This window comes from Hippopotamus amphibius, chromosome 1 (genome assembly GCF_030028045.1).
Source record: "Hippopotamus amphibius kiboko isolate mHipAmp2 chromosome 1, mHipAmp2.hap2, whole genome shotgun sequence".
Classification (NCBI taxonomy): Eukaryota; Metazoa; Chordata; class Mammalia; order Artiodactyla; family Hippopotamidae; genus Hippopotamus; species Hippopotamus amphibius.
The window spans coordinates 98487930-98510939 of NC_080186.1; the positions used below are offsets into that span (position 1 = coordinate 98487930).

General features: G+C 36.4%; 2 protein-coding genes and 1 pseudogene across 5 annotated transcripts in view; 1 reads left to right on the plus strand and 2 right to left on the minus strand.

Moving 5' to 3' along the window:
• CTTNBP2NL (CTTNBP2 N-terminal like) overlaps positions 1–23010 on the plus strand; it is a 52384-nt gene that overhangs the window by 23591 nt on the left and 5783 nt on the right. For all 3 annotated transcript variants that reach the window (XM_057749220.1, XM_057749298.1, XM_057749137.1), the window contains one exon: positions 19912–20142. In XM_057749220.1, coding sequence (XP_057605203.1) covers positions 19912–20142 — 231 coding nt within the window. The remainder of the gene's footprint in view (positions 1–19911; positions 20143–23010) is intronic.
• On the minus strand, positions 554–8942 carry LOC130858727 (small kinetochore-associated protein-like; annotated as a pseudogene).
• Positions 20137–23010, minus strand: part of ST7L (suppression of tumorigenicity 7 like) — a 144229-nt gene continuing 141355 nt past the window's right edge. For both annotated transcript variants that reach the window (XR_009055530.1, XM_057749469.1), the window contains one exon: positions 20137–20282. Coding sequence is in view for 1 of the 2 variants with exons in the window: in XM_057749469.1 (XP_057605452.1) it covers positions 20274–20282 (9 nt within the window). In the remaining variant the exon portion in view is untranslated. The remainder of the gene's footprint in view (positions 20283–23010) is intronic.

The following is a 23010-nucleotide window of genomic DNA, read 5'->3' on the forward strand; positions in this document are numbered from 1 at the left end:
AGTTTACCTGTGCTCCACTGTTTTTTTCCTGAACATCTGAATGTCACCTTTCAGATCCTCTGGCTGTGGCTGGTTTAGTCTCTTGATTCTAATGCTGTGCTGCTTTGTTGCCTAGAAGGTTGATCCAAGGTTCCAGGCCCCCTCTCTTCTTAGGCCTCAATTATGTACTATGAGGTTCAGGATAGCTGGCCAACCTGATGGCTCAGAACACTTGTTTAAAGGAGGAATTGCCATTCCAGCATAAACTGTCCTTAATCCTACTGCAGAAACTGTTTTCACTTTGGGGATGGTGAGTGCTAGAAGATCATGGCCAAGAAGTGTATGTCCTAAGGGGCTTCCTCTGAGAGTTTATGCCCAAGAGGGAGCCATGTGGCCACCTGCTTTTTATCATATTTCTAATGGCTGCACCATTTCCTCAAGGGCTGTTATAAAATCATTTACTTGACTGTTACATAAGGTTTATTGTTCCAGGAACTGGGCCCTCTCTTATTCTTTCATCTTCAGCTTTACCTTTAAGGCCTGTAACTCCTCCATCTGCTTTTTGGCTATTTCATTAAAAAGCTTCAGCTCATCTTGGAAAGTTTCCAACAGCAATATAGAGTCCATGTGACCTGTGGTGGAGTGTTGCTATGATGCCAGGGTCTCACTGCCTGGGTTGAGGTCCTTGTTCTCCAAAATTGCCAAACAGTTGTCCTGTAACTTCTCCAGCAGCTCTGCCTTTTGGGTCAGGTTCTTCTGCTCTCCCTGAGTTTTAGTCAACTTCTGGTGCAACTGCTTGTTTGATGGCCTCTAAGAGCTGGTTCTTATCCTTGAGCTCTTCCTCTGATTTTGGTTTCCTCAGTGGTTTGTAGCTCCTCCTGATGTTCCTACTGGTGGCAGTGTCTGTAGCTTTCACCTGCCCATTCTCTTATCTTGGTTTGCTGGTTTTTGTAACATCATTCTCTGAACCTCCTAATGAGGTCTGGAAACATCGACTTCCTTGGACTTAACAGGCAATAGGTTCTTAAAAGTGGCTTGAGTTTGTGCATTTGCAGGCAGGCCATTGCTTATAGCAGTGGTCCCCAACCTTTTTGGTACCAGGGACCAGTTTCGTGGAAGACAGTTTTTCCACAGACAGGGTGGGGGTTGGGAGATGATGGTTCAGGTGGTAATGCAAGCGATGGGGAACAGCAGATGAAGCTTCACTCACTCTCCCACCACTCAGCTCCTGATGTGCGACCTGGTTCCTAACAGGCCACAGACTGGTAGCAGTCCACGGACTGGGGGTTGGGGGCCCCTGGCTTATAGCACAGAGGAGGGCTGCAGGGTGTACACTGTCTTAACCATGCTGGTGATCGTAATGAGGTGGCAAGGCTGGGGTCCAGGTGTCTGCTGCTTCTGCCCGCAGGCCTCCTCCGAGAACTTAATTGATTTTTATGTCCTTGCTGTGTTTCTGAAATATTATGTGAAAAAGCACTTCATCCCCTTTCTTATTGACCCTCTCTTAGATCAAGTAGATTGATGTAGAGTAGCTTTTTCAGCTTTGTTCTATGCCTTTTTAGAAACTAGAATTCTGTAATTTAACTTTTAAAATTTTGTGGAGTAGAGTTTAGTAATTAAATTATTTTCCCAATGGCAAAAGTTAATTGTAATTTAAAAATCATAAACACTTCCAAAAGAGAAACCAAAAGAAAAACCTCTAGTGCTTTAATGAATTGCTCTCCTTTAAAGCAACTTTTACCCTTTGATTTTCATGGTTTTAATAGTTTATTGGCTTCTTATGGTAAATAATTTTTCCAAAGGAAAAAAACAAACAATATGTACATTTTTTTCACCTTCTGACAGAATATTATTACCTCTTTCCTAGGAGTAACAAAAGCAATTTATCTGTTTGAAACAAGCTTAATGATTATCTTTTTAAGTTAAATCATTTAAATTGTATTTTAGTATATCATATCAGTAGTCAGGAAATAAACATCAAAATGTACTGTTCCTTTATTATTTCCCAGAAAGTATTATTTTTCTCATTGTTAATTTGGACCACAGAAAGAAAATCCATTTTAAAGGAGATTGTATTTATTACTGACATTCCCCAAATCTGAATGCAGCTCCAGAGCCAGTTATTGAAGAATAGGTAGAAATACTATTACATTTCTTTTATGCTTTTGAATAAAAAATTCAACAGTGGTTTCTTGTATTGAATTTATTAATCTCAGAACACCTATTTATTGAGGAGAGTTGCTATAGTCTACATGGTTTTGTGTGAAAATATATTTGCAAAAAAACATTTTCTGTAAGTTACTTCAGATTACCCCCCAAACATCCCATAACAGTTATATTGATCTAGCTGCAATTAATTCTTTATAAAAAGTAAAATCCTGTTTAATGGCTACATGAATTGGGTGGTACATTCATATGGTGAACTATAATGTAGCTATTTTAAAATATGCATATGAGGAACTTCTAATGACATGTACTGTTTCTACAGTGTAATGCTAAATTTATGAAGCAGATCATATTAAATATATCCTTTAGCATCAAAAAAAATAAAATACGTAGTAATAAAGCTACCTAAGGAGACAGAAGATCTGTATTCTGAAAACTATAAGACACTGATGAAAGAAATTGAAGACTATACAGATGGAAAGATATATCATGTTCTTGGAGTGGAAGAGTCAATATTGTTAACAGGACCACAGTACCCAAGGCAATCTATAGATTCAGTGCAATCAGTATCAGATTACCACTGGCATTCTTCACGGAACTGGAGCAAAAAAATTTTTAATTTGTATGGAAACACAAAAGACCCCGAATAGCCAAAACAATCTTGAGAAAGATGAAGAAGTCTGGAGGAATCATGCTCCCTAACTTCAGACTATGTGATAAAGCTACAGCAATCAAAACAGTATGGTACTGGCACAAAAACAGACATATAGATCAATGGAATGGGATAGAAAGCCCAGAAATAAACCCATGCACTTATGGTCAATTAATCTATAACAAAGGAGGCAAGAATATACAATGGAGAAAAGACAGTCTCTTCAGTAAGTAGTGCTGGGAAAACTGGACATGTAAAAGAATGAAATTAGAACATTCTCTAACACCATACACAAAAATAAACTCAGAATGGATTAAAGACCGAAATGTAAGACCAGATACCATAAAGCTCTTAGAGGAAAACAGTACACTCTTTGACATGAATTGCAGCAATATGTTTTTGGATATGTCTCCTAAGGTAATGGAAACAAAAGCAAAAATAAACAGATGTGACCTAATTAAAGCTTTCGCACAGCAAAAGAAACCATAAACAAAATGAAAAGACAGTATATGGAATGGGGAAAATATTTGCAAACAATGCAACCAACAAGGGCTTAATTCCCAAAATATACAAACATCTTATACAGCTCAGTATCAAAAAAACAAACAACACAATCAAAAAATCAGCAGAATACCTAAATAGACATTTCTCCAAAGAAGACATACAGATGACCAATAGGCATGTGAAAAGATGCTCAACATCACTAATTATTAGAGAAATGCAAATCAAAACTACAATTAAATACCACCTCACACTGGTCAGAATGGCCATCACCAAAAAGTCTACAAATAATAAATGCTGGGAAAGGTGTGGAGAAAAGGGAACCCTCCTACACTTTTGTTTCCACTGTGCAGCCACTATGGAAAATAGTATGGAGCGTCCTCAAAAAACTAAAAATAGGGTTACCGTATGATCCAGCAATCCCACTCCTAGGCATATATCCAGACAAAACTGATTCAAAAAGATACATGCACCCCTGTGTTCATAGTAGCACTATTCACAATAGCCAAGACATGGAAGCAACCTAAATGTCCATCAACAGATGAATGGATAAAGCAGATGTGATTGGGGTGTGTGTGTGTGTGTGTGTGTGTGTGTGTGTGTGTGTGTGTATTAGTGGAATATTACTCAGCCATAAAAAAGAATGAAATAATGCCATTTACAGCAACATGGATGGAAATTGTCATACTAAGTGAAGTAAGTCAAAGAGAGAAAGACAAATAACTTATGATATCACTTATATGTGGAATCTAAAAAATGATGCAAATCAACTTATTTACAAAACAGACTCACAGACATAAAAAACAAATTTATGATTACCAAAGGGGAAAGAAAACAGATATACACTATTATATATAAAATAGATAAAAAAAACAAGGACCTACTGTATAGCACAGGGAACTATACCCAGTATCTTGTAATAACCTATAATGAAAAAGAATCTGAAAAAGTATATATATATATATATATATATATATATACACACTGAATTACTTTGCTGTACACCTGCAACATTGTAAATCAACTATACTTCAATAATCAATCGTCAGAAAATATTTTTTAAAAATAAAATATATATGTATCCTTTAATCTCAATTATAAAGAATAACATATATATGTATATATAATTATATAACATATATATATAAGTGATTCGAGCAAATAGATTGAAATTTGTAGTTTGAGTGATTGTCCCTGGATGTGGAATCACATTACATTTTAATTTTTTTTCATTAAAACTTCTGTATTATATGTAAATAATTTAAAATCAGAAACATTTGTTTTTAAATAGCAGTAATCTTATACAACTTCTTGTTCAAATATCTGTTTAGTACAACTCACTCTAAGAAGATAATTTAGCCATATATTATTCACTTCATAGAAAAAGATATTAGAGCTATATGGAACTTAGTTGAATTCTTCCTTTTTTGTTGTTCCTGACATTGTTAATATTATTCTTTCCCAGCCCAATCTAAATAGCTCAACTGTCTCTGCCTGATAAACCTAAGTTACCTAGTTATCCAATAAAAAGATCACAGAGTTTGGGGGAGAAAAAAGAAGGCTGTGATAAAAATATCATACCAGAGTCTAAAGAGGTGTCTTTCAAACACTTTATTAAATACATTTCACCATTTTGCCACAATCCAGGACACACAAACACACCCACATACCTATATTAACTAAAACAAAAATTTCTCTAAAATGTATACTGTATGTTTTACTGCACTATATCTAATATTTACACTATACCATGCCATACGACTATTTTGTTTTGTACTTTATTTTCCTTTAAATGCTGATTGTGACCCCCACTAACCTAGTTTCATGATCCACATCTAGAAATTTTTGCTACAGCTGTACTGAGACCTATACAGTAAAGTGTAAGTGTCAGGATATTTGTTGCAGCATTGTTCATGGCAATGCTGAAAACAGCTGACATGTTTATTGCTAGGGTTCTGCTCAGTAAATTATGGTATATTGTACAGTAGAATATTGTGCAACCCTAGGAAAGTGAGAGCTAGATCTTTATGTATAACATTCTCCAACATATAGTTTAGTGAAAAAATAAGGCTCAGAACAGTGTGCACAGTAAAAGAAAACAGAAACAGTATTGTGACTGGTGAAGCCAGAAATGCATTTCACGAAGTCCCTTCCTTCCTTCCCCTTGACTTGGTTCCCTTAAGAATGGTAGGAACTCCCAAAATGGTCTGCCCTGGGAAGGAAATGAAATTAGTGAAAGGAAAGTACCAGGTTTGGTGGTGGGGTATTCTGGCAGAAAAGAGCCAAAAGAATCAGGACAGGCTGGTCATATGCATGGGATGTTTATAAATTGGGTATCTGTAAAAAAGACAACTACGTTGAGCCTCATATAACAGTGAACTCTTAAAAATAATTGTCTATATAATACCTATTTGCTATTCTCTATGGTAATAGTGAAAAAATAAGACACAGCTTTTTATCACATCATCATTTATATTACAAATTGTGGCGTTTAGGGGGTTCAAGAGTAAAGGGGCCAGAAAAATAAGCACATTTATCATTTAACTGACGTCTTCCTTATGGGCTGTTTTTCTTATGTCTTTGAGGAAAGAAAGGGAGAATTCACATTGTAAAATGCTACCTATTTAGAGAACACACAGTTCTCTAGCAGTTGGGGAAAGCTTCAGAAAAGATTTCAGCAGTGGGGAATTTCATTGCATTTTTCAACCTGAAACTAAAACAAATAAAAAAGGGAAACAGCTTATTCCTGTTATTTTGACTTCCTCTTATTGTGTCTTCCTTGCATGTGTTAGCCTTGTGATTTGGGATTAATCAGAGGTTATTTCTAGTTGCCCCTATAAAGAGAAGAGAAAGACAAGGAGGTCGCGTCTAAAGTTAAAGCCTGTGGTCCATCATTTAGTATTTCAGCTCAGCCAGTGGTAGCAACAACTTGAAAGAATAGGAGGAAACGATCTTAGGTGTTTGCTGAAAATCTTTATGGAAGAGGAGCATTTATAGAATCAAGCTGAGAATTTTATTTTATAGGAAATTATTTCCTTAGAAAATCACAGCAATAAATCTGTTCCACCAAACTATTCTCGTATCTGCACAAGGATGCTCATTGCAGTATTTTTTAATACAGTATTTGAAAACTACAAACAGCTTAAAATATCCATCAGTAAAGTATAGGTGTGTAACTGGTACATCCTTATGATGGAATATTATGCAATTGCTAATGAGGAAAAAAAGCTACATACTTACTGACTTAGAAAGCTCTCTAGGACACAATAAGTGAAAACAAGTTGCAAAACAGTTTTACAGAAAATAGTATCTATGTAATTACACACACACACACACCCTCCTACACACACATGTATATGCTTGGAACAGGTCTGGAAGGATGCCCATCATACTTAAGAACCTTCGGAAAAGAAAGAGATTGGGTAACGTTTTGGAAGTACTTCAGCTTTATCTATGGAGTTAAAATTTTATGAGAAAATAGACATTCGCTAATGATGAAATTAAAATAAAAATTATATTTGTAAGAAATATAGTGTGAACAATGGGATGGAAAGGAGTTAAGAACAACATTTACTTTTTAACGATCTTCTAGGTAGCTTATACTTCTCACAGAAATCTGTATTAATTTGAAAATATATGGTTAAGGGAGGAGAGACAAGTATAGCATGTCTAGGGAAATCAGTAGCCACTACAGTCACTGACCTTCAAGACACCCTGAAAGGAGTTCTGGGCAGAGATCAGGAATGAAGCACTCTGCTGTGGGAGAAACTGGCAGAACAGTCCTTCAGATAGATATTTTCAGGAGAAGATTTTATGAGCCCAGTGAGCTTGCTACCTCTATATCCCTGATTTCCTCCCAAAAAAGCAGACTAAGTTTCTGACTAATTTTCAAATTCTGCCTTTATGCAGGATACCTAAAAGTTATTTTTCCAGAACAAATTATTTTACAGATCATGGACTCAAGTTAAGTAAAGCTGACAACATATGTATGAGAAGCCACATGATTAAAATTTTAAGAAATTCTCATATCATAGCAAGAGACCTACAGCCCTTCAAAGTATTTTTCCTGTCTTCAATTTCATGTGTGTAGTTCATAATATTTCATCCTTTAACAACAACAAAAAGTATTTTCTGCCTCAAATAGTCAGCTTCACCCAATGAGTGCTAAGATATGCATAAGTTCAAAAAATTTTTTTTGATCTAATTCAATACCTAATGTGTTGTCTCTTCAACAAAAGACTGAATTCATTGTTAGAAATGAGTAAGAGATTGTGTTATTTAATTCAGAACTCTCTTCTTATTGATTTGAAACTTTATGTATAGAACTTCTCATATAAGCGTACCTAATAAATTTTTGTACAATTGGATCATACTTAACGTGATTTCTCTTTTTCTTTGCACTTGATTGGTAATAATTTGTCTATTCATCTATATAAAATAATTTGTCTATAAAGCTTTACAGATTATGTATTTTCATCTCTCTTTTCTTTACATTTAGTATTTTTTTCAGTAAATATAAGCTTCAGAAGGGGCAGGTATTTTATCTTGCTGCACTGCATCCCAGATATCTAGAACCTAGTAAGTTCTTCAGAAATATTTGTCATCTGAGAGAGTAAGTTAAGGCGCTTTAAGTTTAGCTTGAATGTATTCAAGCCTCAAAAAATAGGTTGTTGCACTGTTGGTGGGAATGTAAGTTGGTACAGCCACCAGCAATTTGGAGGTTCCTTAAAAAACTACAAATAGAACTACCATATGATCCAGTCATCCCACTCCTGGGCATATACCCAAAGAAAACCATAATCCCAAAAGAAACATGTACCATAATGTTTATTGCAGCACTATTTACAATAGCCAGGACATGGAAGCAACCTAAATGCCCATCAATAAATGAATGGATAAAGAAGATGTGGCATATATACACAATGGAATATTACTCAGCTATAAAAATGGATGAGATGGAGCTATATGTCATGAGGTGGATAGAACTACAGTCTGTCATACAGAGTGAAGTAAGTCAGAAAGAGAAAGACAAATATTGTATGCTAACTCACATATACGGAATCTAAAAATGGTACTGATGAACTCAGTGACAAGAACAAGGACGCAGATACAGAGAATGGACTGGAGAACTCGAGGTATGGGAGGGGGCATGGGGTGAAGGGGAAACTGAGACGAAGCGAGAGAGTAGCACAGACATATATATACACTACCAACTGTAAAATAGTCAGTGGGAAGTTGTTGTATAACAAAGGGAGTCCAACTCGAGGATGGAAGATGCCTTAGAGGACTGGGGTGGGGAGGGTGGGGGGGACGCGAGGGCGGGGGAGTCAAGGAAGGGAGGGAATACGGGGATATGTGTATAAAAACAGATGATTGAACTTGGTGTACCCCCAAAAAAATAATTAAAAAAAAATAAAAAAAATAAAAAATAAATAAAATACAAAAATGTGGAAAGAAAGGAATAAATTGCACCTGAAATCCCATCACCCAGAAAAAAAAAAAATAGGTTGCCATTTATTAATTCATATTTTTGAGAAGAGAGGCTTACCTATAGTAATATAGTTTGCCAACTAAAACTTGTCACTCGCCATCTGGTTCTTTAAGAATGAAGTCACTAGCCACTGCAGTCACTGACCTTCAACATGCCTAAAAGGAGTTCAGGACAGAGATCAGGAATGAGGCACTCTGTGCTCTGGGAAAAACTGGCAGAACAGTCCTTCAGGTAGATATTTTCAGGAGAAGATTTTATGAGCCCAATTTCTTGCATCTTCTCATATCTAGAAAAGCACTGAAATCAGTAACTGAGACATCTGCTCCTCGTGACGAGCAGCAACCTTCTGCCAGAATGTGTGCTTGATTGCACATATTCCCCCTTCACTGATATCATGTATACACCGACCCCCCACCCCAACCTCTAGGGAGCATCTCCTCAGAGCTCTCTGAGAGGCTGTCTCCCAGGCTAGCGTCCTCAGTTTGCCCCAAATAAAATTTAACTCACAGCTCTCACATTGTGCTTTTTTTTTTCAGTTGACAAGTTTCATAATTTTACTATTGCTGATAATTCCCACTCATTGACATTATTTATATCTCACCCCTGTACTAAAAAAGAACAATTTGTTCTTTAGACAGGAAATTATTGCTTTGTGTTTGTTTCCATATTTGTAGTAATAGATACCAAATAATTGGGGATATGCACCTTTGTTCACTATGTATCTGTATTCAACTAAAAGATAAAATCAGCTGACATTTTACCATGGTGTCCTCTGCATTCCCTAAGAGGTTAGCAATGAGAGTTTCGAGAGCATCAGAGAAAATAAAATAGTACAGTACTTTTTAAGGGTAGTGTTGCTTGTCTTTCTTCATCTATCTAGATATATTTACAAAAATATTGTTTCCCACACTTTTCAGCTAAGGACCCATGTGGGCATCTGTCTAAACTGTATATGTCCTTTCTCTATCTTTCAGAATGTATTTCTTTATCCCACATTTCTCTAGTGTTTTTGTTTTTGGCTTTCACAAAATCTTCATTATCCTCCCCTTTCTCTGCTTTCCAAATTGATAGCTGTGAGTTCTTTTCTCTAAAATCTTCCTTTCAGTCTCTTGTCCTTCCTTTCCTGACAGTATCTTTCATCAGTGGGACAAATGACTGTTGTCTCCACATCAGACCTAGAAATCATTAAAGTCTTAGAGGTTTGGAATAGAGCCAGTTTTCCTGTTCCTTATGGGATTAAAATGGGGAAAAGATCTAGGTTATGCCATTCTTGTCTTTGATGACATTTAAAGTTTCCTAATGGTATCACTACTCTTTAAAATAAAAAGGAAGGGCTCATATATCTCCAAACAAAGATCTGTTCTTCTTCTGATCCAGGCATATTCTGACCCCTTTCATTGGACTTTTATCATCATGAAGATGCATGCAGTCCTGGGTGGGAATTACTTGGAGCTAACAGTAGCAGTGATCAGCTTTCTCGTGCTCAGTTTCACCACATATCCAGTGCTCTACTGTAGTGATCAACATTACGAGTTCACATTTTAAATTGTCATTAAACACCCTACAGTGCACTTATAGCCCACCTTTTACTTTTCAGTCTTGGCTTTACTCCTCTCCCCATTCTGTTCCCTAAAGAAAAATGATCCTTCCCTGATTAGAGTCCCAAGCCACCGTATGACTGCTGGTTGAAACTGAATGCCTAGCTCCCGCCCTCTACATAAGGCTGCAGAGACAACAGAAATTGCCATCTTCCCATCCTCTGACTGTGACATGGAGCTTGTTAGGATGTATAATTAGCATTGTCCTTGCTTCTCTCTGCCTGCCCTGGTGTCTTGTTCTCACTGCGGTGTGGTTCTCAAACCATACGTCCCCTTTTTTCATTCTTCCCTGTCTCCACAGTCCCCACTGACCCTCGTGTACCCCCACAAACTTCACAAACTTCTTATTCCTGTTGGTACGCTTTTAATTGTGAACACTTTTACTTCTCAGCCAAGTAAGAATCCTTTTCCCAAGGCCTTAAATTTGAGCAGCTTGTTTCTTGCTGTGTTTCCTTGTAGTATCAGTCTGTGTTTGTAATTTAAGAATCTTGCTTCAAACAAATTTTTTGAGTTAGTACCTGTATCTCACAATTATACAGCTTCATATCCTCCCTCCTCAGAGTCCCAAAATCAGAGAAAGAAGATACCCTTTCACATGTTATTTAGTGAGCTCTTTTTTAGTATTTTAACACTGAAGTTAGTTTCTACACTGTCTGAGTTAAGGAGCCTAAGCACATATCTAATAAAGATGTTTTGCAAGTTCATGGTTACTTAAAGTATCACAGACAAGTTATAGTCTGGGTCTGCTTATGTAATACTTCAGAGACAGTTTTTGGATGGTGTGCCCCCCTCAACCTCGTGGTGTTTCCTGTGATTCATTAAATTGCTGATAGTCCCATTTATCTGCCAGAACCCACCCACTTCCAGGCTTGGCCTTTTCCTTCCTATTCCTTATGAGTGTAAGGGCTGAGTCTTAGAAAGTTCTGATCAAACAAATTGTACTTGGTGTTCCTCTAAACATGAATGGTATTGTTTAGAAAACATTTAAATAAGCAGAAGCAGCTTGTTTATTTCTGCTCTTAGGCCTTAAACTTGTCTGGCAAATTTTAAGCTGCTTGAAAGCAGCAGCTTAGTCAAATCTCTATCCCCCAACATTTCCCACATCACTCAGCATATATAGTACCCAGCAGACATTAAGTATTCAACATAAGCATTCAAAGCATGTACTTCTGTGAATCAATCATACATCCAGAAAATTTTCTCAGACTTCTCCAATGCTATTTTTTTTTAATTTTTTTTTTATTTATTATTTTTTTGGGGGTACACCAAGTTCAATCAACTGTTTTTATACACATATCCCTGTATTCCCTCCCTTCCTTGACTCCCCCCCCCCAAGTCCCCCCCAACCTCCAATGCTATTTTTGATTGTCTAACCCCTGGTAATACAGACTTTTTTTTTTTTTTTTTTACATTTTGTATATTTGATGTTAGACCAAACTTCTTCTGGTTTGTAGACTTTTATAACACTCATTAGTTTAAAATAATAATGCTAATTCCTTATTACTTCTATTAGAATTTACATTTATTATAGCTTAAACTGTTTAAAATCATAGATTCAGGAGTCACACTTCTTAGGTTCTTCATTCTATTCTAGTGTTTTTCAAACTTGATTGACAGGGACACATAGTACAAAGTAGACTTTGCATTGTGACCCAAGGGACACACCCACATGCGCGCACGCACGCACAGATACACACACCTGTATTCTTATGCCAAAAGAAAAGTTTCTTGAAATAGTACTTAAAACATTTGATGCTCTATGATGTTTTCAGTTCTGTTCTGTTTCATTTTTAAGCTACTGATCAAGACCTACCAAACTGAAATTCATTCCTATGAAGTCCTGGGGAATATCTGTTTATGTGTGTTACTCATTCAGTTAACATATTCAGTACTTACTATATACCTTTTACTGTTCCTCTCCACTACTTAACTGGCTTTGTGACCTTGGGAAAGTCGCGTGTTGATGTTCAGTTTCTTCTGTAAAATGGAGAACACTGTGCTGTCTACCTGCAGAGGAACACTGTTAGGATGAGATGAGCTATGTAAAGCACTGAGCACACTGCTCAGCAGGTAATGAGCACTCCAATGTGAGAACTTCTCTGGTTGCTTCTGCTGTTGTTATTACTATTAACATTACTTTGGTTTGAACTTCTCATGTTTCTGAAACACCATATATAAAGCATATATTACATATAACTTAGTTTTCCCTTTAACTCTCATTATATATTTTTATGTTTTTAAACTAGAGATATATTTTAGATATAGTGAAATGCACAGATCTTAAGTGTTCAGTTCAATAAGTTTTGACAAATGCCACTCCGTTTTACCTACATTCCTGTCAAGACATAAAGATTCTCATCACACCAAAAGTTATCTTATGTCCCTCCCTGTTTACTTGTGCCCCCCTGTATCCAGAGGTAACCACTGTTCTGATTCTCTTCACCACAGATTAGTTTTGCCTATTAGAACAGAGTCACACAGAATGTATTCTTTTATGTCTATCACTTTTTTTGTTTGGTATAATGATTTTCAGGTTCACCAGTGTCGTATATATCAGTGATTTGTTCCTTTTATTGCTGAATAGTATTCCATCGTATGAATGCATCACATTTTATTTATCTGTTCTTCTAGTGATTGATATTTGATTGTTTCCAGTTTGGGGCCATTATGAATAAAGCTACTCTGGATAATTGTGTAAAAGTCTTTGTGAATATATGTTTTCATTTCTTTTAGACAAATACTTAGAAGTGGAATTGTACGTAGGCATTTTCTAACTTTATGAGAAACTTCCAGATCAATTTCCAAAATACTTATACCATGTATACTCCCACTAGCAATGTGAGCGTTCTAGTCACTCCATATTCTTTCCAACATTTGATGTTGTCCTTAATTTTAGCCTTTCTAATGGCTGTCTAGTAGTATCTTATTATTGTTTTAATTTATATCTCCCTGATTACTAATGAGTTGAGCACTCTTTCATGTGCTTTTTGGCCATTCATATTTTATGTTAAGGTCTGTGATCCATCCCTGTTTTTTGTGTATGGTATGAGGTAGGTGTTGACTCTAATTATATTTTAAGAGATTTATGGTCCCCTGAATAAAAGAGATTAAGATCTAATGTGGCATTAAAAATTATACTTTCAAATCCTTAATTTGTATTCAGAGCATTAATGTGTTCAGGTCTCATAGAATCCCTTACACATTTTCTTCCCCACCTCAAAAAGTTATTTGTGTAGTACCAGTCCAGAATGTATCTGTAACTTGTTTCAATCACATACATAGACTAAAATAATAAAACAGTACAAAGACAAAAAAACCTCAACATACTTATTTCAGTTTCATTAGGAGTTTTCTCAGGACTCTGGAATTTGAATGTTGAAGTAGCTACATTATTCTGTTTACCCATATTATTCTATCAGTGAGCTAGAAGTACTACACTTGTAGCTATTTGTACTAAACTTACCATTTTTAGTCTTCAAAAGAATTTATTACACTGTAGTCAAATAATATTGTAATGTGATCCTCTGAACTTCTGTAAATAATTGCTTTTTTAAATACCTGTGGTTGCAAACTGACTCCAAGGGAAATCTTTTTTTTTCTTTTTTTTTTTTTTACTAACATGATGAACGTTTTATTAAAAATACAAGGGGGAATCTTTGAAGCTCATTCTACTTCAGTCAGTTTGCTAAATATATGAATTGATGTTACCTTAAGCGATTATATTAAGTAAATCCTAGATTGTACTAACAGCAAATAAAATATTGACCTCACTAAAATGATGAGAGTAAGGAGAGGCTAAGACATCAGGAAAGAGGCTGGAAAATAAGTATCTATTATATGTCTTGGGCTTAAGGCAAAATATAGGATATAGGAAGAAGAAAGATGTTTGTAAGTGCTTTTTCCTTCAGATCACTTGCAATCTAGGTAGGTAAGATAAAAGAAAAGACAGAAAAGTGAGAAGTGTTTAATGATGCAAGAGATAAATATCAATTGACCACATTACATAATATGTCACATACCAGTTCAGGATTATTTGCTAAGTAAGTAGAATGTTATTGGTTATTCGGGTTCCTGATATATTTTTAGTGATGTGTTACTTCTGAGTTATCTGGGATTGGTGAATTTTGTTCTGCTTTTAATGGAGATTTCCTAGCCTGATCCAATTTTACAGAATCTTAAATCTGTGGGGTTGAGTTTAAGTCATTGGCTCTAAAACAAAGGAAAATCTATACTCTAAACTTGATTATTGAAAAAATTAATTCATATTTATAGTATTTACTTTGTGTCAAGTACTATAGGAAGCATTTTACATTACTCATTTAATTTTTATAACAACCTATAGGTAGATTGTTACCCTTATTCTACAGATGAGGAATCTGAGGCACAGAGAAGTTAAGGTTGTTACTAAAGGTAATACAGAAAGTAGTAGTGACAGGATACAATCCCAGTTCTGTTAGATTCTAGAGCCCAAAAGTATTAAAGAAAATAAACATATAGAAAAGACCAGATTTGAGAATACAGCATTTATGGTTAAGTGGAAGGAGCACTCAGTTTTCAATAATATTTAGACATATTTTTTAAATTATGAAAATTTTTTCTCTTTGCTCCCATGATAAATTTTGTGCCATTTTCCAGAAATTAAAGTCTAATTCCAATGAGGCTAAATCTTCTTTTATCAATATTATCAAACAATAAAATCTAGTTTTCTTTCAGCACGTGAAAAGGAACTTCTAGAACAGAGGGTATACTTGTAATGTTATCATCTTTATCCAGCATGGTTGCTTTATTTCCAGTTGCTTAGGCAGCTATTTATAGTTTATTAGGGACTCCAGAGTGTAAATGATTTGAAGATTAATAGATTCAAATTGTGTGTGAAAAGAATTCCTTTTAACATGCTTTGGTACCATTAATAAAAACCATTTTGGAATTACGTTCTTTTGTCTTTCTGATCCCTGGCATAGAGGTATTCAGATATTTTTAAAGGCATGTTTATATTGCTGATTACTTTTATACGTATCACTTCAGAATTGGCAATAAATGGCAAAAGTGCATATCCTAATACAGTTATGGTATCAGCCTGAGTCTTGAAAATAAAACCTTCTACTTAAATGTAAGCCCCCATTTAAATGGGCCATATTTCTTCACCTTTACATTTGGAACCACTTCTCATGTTGGTGATTATCATCTACAGAATAAAGAGATTGATTTCCTGTTTTAAGATTGGAATATATATAATTTATACTATTATTTGCATATTATTGAACTATTATGTATATATGATAAATTTTATTATAATAGATTATTTATTATAGAGAGAGGGTAACTGCTTCATGTTTCTTTTTGTAGTTTATCATAGCAAAGCTGAAATTTTTGGAGAGCAAACATGGCATATCCAAGGATATTATGTGGTTTTATTTTAAGCTTTCAGTAGTGGTGTGTTTCATTTAGCCAGTAACAGTAAAAATAAGTGAGTAATAGATGACTAGTATGTTTTGTCTGCTGTAGTAATATGCTCTATCATTGAATCTGTCTAACCAGACAGTTATTTTACTGTTGTCTGAAATTAAAGATCGTGTTTTCTGACAATGTAGGAATTTCTGTTCAGTTAAAATATATGTTGTCATTGAAGTAAAAATAATGAAATTGCAAGAAGTTGATTGATTTTAGTACTCCTGAATTCCTCCCGCCAAAAGTGAAATCCTGATCATTTTAAAGTTTTTATAAAATAGCTGAAATTTCATTAAAATATTAAAACTGAGCCTTGGCAGTTTTTAGTATAGGTATTTAGCCTCTAAATTTTGACCTGAAACATAAATGGTAGCGGTAGCATGTCTAGTCATTCATCTTGATAACCAGCCTCCCTGATGGCCCCCAAGGGTCCCCCCTCCTGATATTCACACCCTTAAGTAGTCCCCCCAACCACCCACATATACCAGGGTTGGTCTGTGTGATTGCTAGAATATGTCAGAAATGATAGTAACTCACTTCTGAGATTAGGTTATAAGACAGTGGGGCTTCCATCTTGGTGTGTCTGTGTCTGTGTCTGTCTGTCTCACTCTCTCACATCATTTGCTCTGTGGGAAGCTAGCATGTGCAAGCAACCAAGGCTTAACCCAACAGCCAAGCTTGGAGATGGATCCTCCAGCCCTAGTCATGCCTTCAGACTACAGCCCTGGCCAGCAGCTTGACTGCCACCTCATGAGACACTTAGCCAGAAGCACCCAGCTCAGCCCTCAGCCCCTCCCAGATTCCTGACCCTCAGAAACTGTATGACATAAAAAATGTTTACTAAACATTTATATTGGGGGTAATTTGTTATACAGGAATAGACAACCAATACACACCTCCACTAAAGTTCTTCTTTCATTTGTCAAATCTTAACATCTGGTCTTGGTTATTGTTGTTATTTGTGTTGTTAAATGTGTAATCCTTACAATTTACCTGACTGGAGCATTAAGTTGGTTGGAAAATACTATATTCCGTCTCCCATTTCCAATTCAGTGTTTGGTATAATAAATACAGAATTCACTTTTTCCATATTTGGGTCCCATATTAGTATGTACTTAAAACAATTGTTTTCTGACAAGGAGTCTTTTTTAGATTATTCCACAGATGCTTTTCATTTATGTGTGAAGCTACCAATTTTGTATAACTTGTAATTACTATGCAAGTGATTATGGAATTACTGTGAAATACTTCAAGAGAAAACAGACAGCTTAACAACTATTCTGAGAGAAGTCTGAGACCTCACCAAAGAAGCTCCTCATCCATTACTTGTAACTCTGATGCTTATTAATTCTACAGGATAATAACAATGTGGGTTTTAAAAAGTCATTTTTTTAAGGGTTGGTTGACTATATAACGCAAACCTCTGAGAGACAGCTTCTCAGCAGATCTGATATCAAGATCACAAATTGTACTTCCAGCTCTGCTCTCGCATCCCACTTTCTCCATGGTGTTCTGAAAAGGAGAAGGTAATAAAAATATTCAGGTTCACTTTTTCCTTTTTGTCCTACTAAACCAATTTTAGTACCAATAGTCATTTCTTTTCCATAGCTAATCATGCAGAAACAGTAATCATGAATAAAAGATGAGACAGAAAAGTGGAATTTCAACTTTTTTTAAGGCCTCTTATTGAGATATAATTGACGGAATTTCAACTTCTTAAAGAGTTTTTTTTTTTCCTCTTGCTTCCTTTGTCTAAGTTTTTTCTAAGATTTGCCTTAGGACATTAATAGCTGCAAATAGATACTTTCATTGAATCCTGGGTTATCAATCTCATGTTTTTATACCTCAACTTAAAGAAACAGATGTCCTTAATGAAACGAAAACATTGAGTTTCATGTTGTTTGACATTAATGCTCTTAAACATGTAACTAAAAGTTAGCTTTTTGGTCTGTTCTTGCCATGATTTTTAAAAAATAATAGGGACTTCCCTGGTGGCCCAGTGGTTAAGAATCCACCTTCCAGTGAAGAGGACATAGGTTGGATCCCTGGTTGGGGAACTAAAATCCCACATGCCAGGGCAACTAAGCCCATGTGCTTGAGAGCTGGTGCTCCGCAACTACTGAGCCTGAGTGCTCTAGAGACCACATGCCACAACGAAAGATCCGACATGCCACAACAAAGATCCTGTGTGCCCCAACTAAGACCTAACACAGCCAAATAAATAAATAAATAAATATTTTTTAAAAATAATAATAAAAATAGCCAATTTTGGAATTGGTTTTGTCTTCCTCCATCCTAAATAGGTGAGATTATTTTGAAATTTTACTGAAAATTTCCTTTTTAATTTGGACCTAGAAAAAGAATAGAATTCAGTCTTTCAAATCCCTCCCCCCTTCAGTTCACATGGTCACATGTGCGTGTGCGTGTGCGTGTGTGTGCATGTGCGTGCGCACACACACACTTGTAATAAGTTTAGGAGGATGGTTATCAGTAACTTAAAGGAACAAATGAATTTCACTCTTCAAATTTTTAGTTTACAAATATTATCCAAATACTCCAATAATGTCATCACTAAGATGGTTGTAGTCCAGCCAGAAGTAAAACCCAGGGCTTCTACCTCTGCTTTTGAACATCTGCCAACTGATAACAACACAAATTTGTAACACAAGGCTAATTCTTGAGTCTTGAACTTGGACAGTCTCGAAGAAGGAGGCATCAATTTTTCAGCACTGAAACATGTCAAAGAAACCCCATGTTTGCTTTATTTTCTTGAGGGTTTCTGTTTCTAAGCATAGTCATTGAATTGTGTATTTTTCTTTTCAAAAGGGTTCCCATTTCTGGGTAGTGGTAGTAAAAAAATATAGCTACTGAAGAAATAATTTTTAAAAATTGAGAAATAACAGTAGTTTTCATAACTAGATTTCATTTGAAAGATTAAATTATATAGTACTTTGCTATGATTTTTAAGAAAGTTTCCTCAACCCTCTATTAACACCTTTTTTCTTTTTTTTTTTTGCAAAATGTCTTAGGAAACATTTAAATGTCTGTTTAGTAAAGTAATTGTTAATGTCACTCTTTTCACCTGCACATAATATATGATGCTTATATGAAATAATGCTTCAGGTCTTTCCTAGCAGAGATGAGAGGGAAGCCTAGGAATCTCCTGGCACTCCCTTCCTGATCATTCGACTTGACTTGGCACCCAGGCCCAAAACCCTAGGCCAGGCTCCAAGCACCAGTCCACATTCCCTGCTCAAGTTCCCTCTCATCCCCAAAGCTCACCAAGCCCTGAAGGGGACAGAAAAGATGATTGAGGATAGCATCTGAACAGAGGCTAGAAGAGGGGGTGGAATTTGGCAACAGGTAGAAGGGATTTTGTCAGCACCTCTAGTGGTGAGTGCCTCCACCCTCCTGACCCACCAACAACTGAGTGAAGTTCTATACGGACAAATCACAAATAGTCCTCAATGATAATGTAAAAATATTTTTAGTGTCCTTTACCTATCTACGGCTTACCTTGTTAGGTCTCTAAATATATAAACTCCTCAAAGTATTATGCTTACCATATTTTAGAAATGCAAATGCCATAACACAGAAAGAAAAGATAAGATATACCTGTTGGTAATATAAGCATTCATAAGCTGAGGCAGTAAATAAGCATGGTGGTTAAGGTCACAGACTTTAGAGCCAGGTTGCCTGGGTTTAAATCCCATTTCTGACAGGCTGCTAGATGAGTAACCTGAAACAAATCACTTGACCACTCTGTAATAATTTTCTCATCTGCAAAATGGAGATGATAGCACTTACTTTGTAGGGTTGCAAAATTTAAATAAGATAATCTGAATCTAAATGCTTAGATCAATGTCTTAACATATAATTAGCTTTATATAAGTATTTGTTCTCATTTATGTGCTATGCCCCTTTTCTGATGTTGTTTCTGTGCTTGGATGGCTCAGTCTGATTTGTAGTCAAAAGGTTACTTCATACTCACACCACACCTTTGATGTCAAACTACTAGCAAATCCCCTCCTCAGCAGTATTTGAAAGCAAAATGCTTATTTTTCCTTCTTTCCCAGGCCCAACACAGAGATACTTTCATTGAAGAACGCTATGGAAAATATAACATCAGTGATCCTTTAATGGCACTCCAGAGAGACTTTGAAACACTGAAGGAGAAGAATGATGGCGAGAAGCAGCCAGTCTGCACAAACCCGCTCTCGATTCTTAAGGTGGTGATGAAGCAGTGCAAGAACATGCAGGAGCGCATGCTGTCGCAGCTGGCCGCTGCTGAGAGCAGGCACCGCAAGGTGGGTTCACTCGCTGACGCGCGCCTGCAAAGTCCTGTGAAGACTTTCTAAATAATGCCTGATACTTTCTTGTCAGCTGCCAGTCCTCACAGTAATTCAACTGGGAGGTCTCACAGGTGTCCAAAAGCCCTTTAGGTTACCTAGGAGCCAGGAGATAGCAAATGCAGGTTATTCCAAATGTTAAATTGAGGCAGTATGCCAGACACATTATTTCAGATGGCATTTCTTCTTGATATGACACTCTAAAACACTTGGTATGTTTTTTCAACTCTTGATCATCCAAACTTTGGCAACAAACTGGGGCTTGACAAGGGCTTGTAGTTGAACGGATTGTTCTCTATTTGCTTACTTAAGTGATAAACAGAAAAATGAACAGGTATTTGGGGAATGCTATATCAGAGGCAGAGAGAGTTTACCTGATTGGTAAACATACAAGCCAATAGATTATTTTCATTTATTTCTAGTTTTGAGTTTCATTGCATTTTACTTCTCATAAAACCATAAACAGTCCCTAGGGTTGTTTACCTTAAAGCTGTTCTACCCTATTAGGAAAGTGTGTGTGTTTGTGTGTGTGTGTGTGTGTGTGTGTTTTCTAGGTGTTACAGCCCCTAAGATACGAAGGCAAACCTGTGCATTCCTCTACCTCATCTCATTGGAATTCTTCTAGTGCTTATGATTTCATTTCCCGACTTATCATTTATGGCTCAGATTTGGCCTGGAAAAGATGTTTGGCTAGAATCTGCAATTTTAAGAACTATTGGTTTAGATTTATACCAACAAGGGGGGACATCAGTGCATTTAGTAGGAAGCATTTTATTTTGAAAAAAATGGGTTAGCAGCTGCAATCTGATGGACCTTCGTTTACTTTTATGGTTACCTGCTTTACAGAGCCATCTGCTTAAAATGCATCTGACAAAGTGCTTAAGGGCTTAGGTCTTGCCCATGATTTTTCTCTCCCTTCACAGAGTCCAAACAAAAGGCCAGAGTGGGAGTTCTTAACCACGAATGGGTCTCAGATGTTCCATGATCCCCCAGAAAATATACAGAATGCCAAAAGTTTATGTATTTTGTAGAAAATGAATTTTTTTCCGATATCCTTACTTGAATTCTCAGAGTTCTCCAAGACCCAGAAAAGTTTAACCTGTGGATTCAACTGAAGTAATCTGAAGACATTTGTGGCCCAACTTAGAAGGTGTCAGTGAGGTTGAGTTAGTTGCTTACATTTGGGGGCTTTTACATAATATTATAAGAAAATCTTCGCAATATCCTTGTTTGATAGGCAGGCCTGCTTTCTATTTCATACATGAAGTAACTGAGTTGTACTGAAGGGCTGTCTGGCTCTCATGCCCATCGAAGGTGTAGTGTTGGGGTAATTTATGGTTCTAAGTGATTGGGGAGAGGAAGAGTTAAAAAATTCAAATTCCCTAACACTTTATTGCAGCGTAAGATAGTGAGTATTAAATATTTTAAAACAGCTGCCTATCTATTCTTAAGTGTTTTATCAAAGTAGAACACTAACTTTGTTAGACATCAAATCGTACCTAGAGGCTTATAATTAGGGTGCCTGATGCCTTGGCATGGCTGTTAACAATACCCACTTTGGCTCTCAGACGTGTTAGTGGTTTGGACAATCAATTACATAGTTACTCTGCTTATTATGAAAAATAGGGTTCCCTAGTCCACCCTTTCCCATTCTTTCTCCTCCTCAATATTAGAGACAACCACTTTTCTCTTTTAACTGTTTATTTTGGTAGCTAACTTCCATATTTCTAACTAATATACTGCTCTCTCACTTATCAATTTTAGACACTTATATTTACTTCCTTTTATTATAGATGTGGATGTCGTTATTTTACATCCCATCTCCCTTTCCTCTCCACCCCGCCATCTTCCCAAAGCAAACAATACCCTTTCCTCACCATCATTCTCTGTCTTTTCTGTTATTACCAAATCTGGAGCCTGTCACATTCTGTTTCTTCAGGGGATAAACATCTGGTGTATTCCTGGGCAGTAGCTGCCTGGCTGAGCATTCTCTGTGTAGGAATCAGGTTGGGGGGACAAATAACTCTTCTGAAAATACAGACTTGGAGCCAGTGCCCTTGTCTCCTATCCTACACCTCACCTCTCCTCTGCAGTATCTGCCACTTGCAGGTTCCGTATGTCCCTGGGGTTCTACAGGGCAAAAATGGCTTCCTCCCCCGTACCAACGTAGTTAGCACTCCTCCACTCTCCTTCTTTCTTCAGAACGTTATTAAAATTTCGTCTGCCAAAGTCTCTCTTTTTGACTTTGTGGGTTTTTATTTTCATCCCATTTCTGTCATTTTAGAGGGCTCTCCAAAGGGAGGGGAAATGATCTACCACCTTTAGCCAAAAGCTTTTCTTTCTATCAAATTGCAAACATTTGTGTGTGTGTGTGTGTGTGTTTAACCAAAAGGAAATACACCAAAATGTTTTCATTTTTGTATTTAAAGAGGAGTCCCAGAAAGTTTTCTCTCTCCAGTCATAACAGTCATTAGGAGAAACAATAGGAAATGGCCACTGGGATGACAGTGCACTGGCCTGGGGAGGTCTGGGCCAAGGCATCTCTGAAGCATGAGCAGAAGCTACGAAGAAATCTATAGCCATTGGAATATTATGCAGTTGTAGGCAGGATTCTGTGGGGAAATGTCCCTTTAAAAAAAACTGTATTCTCCTTAAAATTGGTCTTAATCCCTTCGTACCAGGATAAGTGGAATGGGGTAGGCAGGTTAATTAAAAAGCCTTGTGAAACATCTTCACTTATGCAGGATAAAGTCAAGAGAGTCTTTTCACCTCTTATCTACTGTACACAAAATGCATATATTAATTAAGCAAGGCACAGTTAGGATG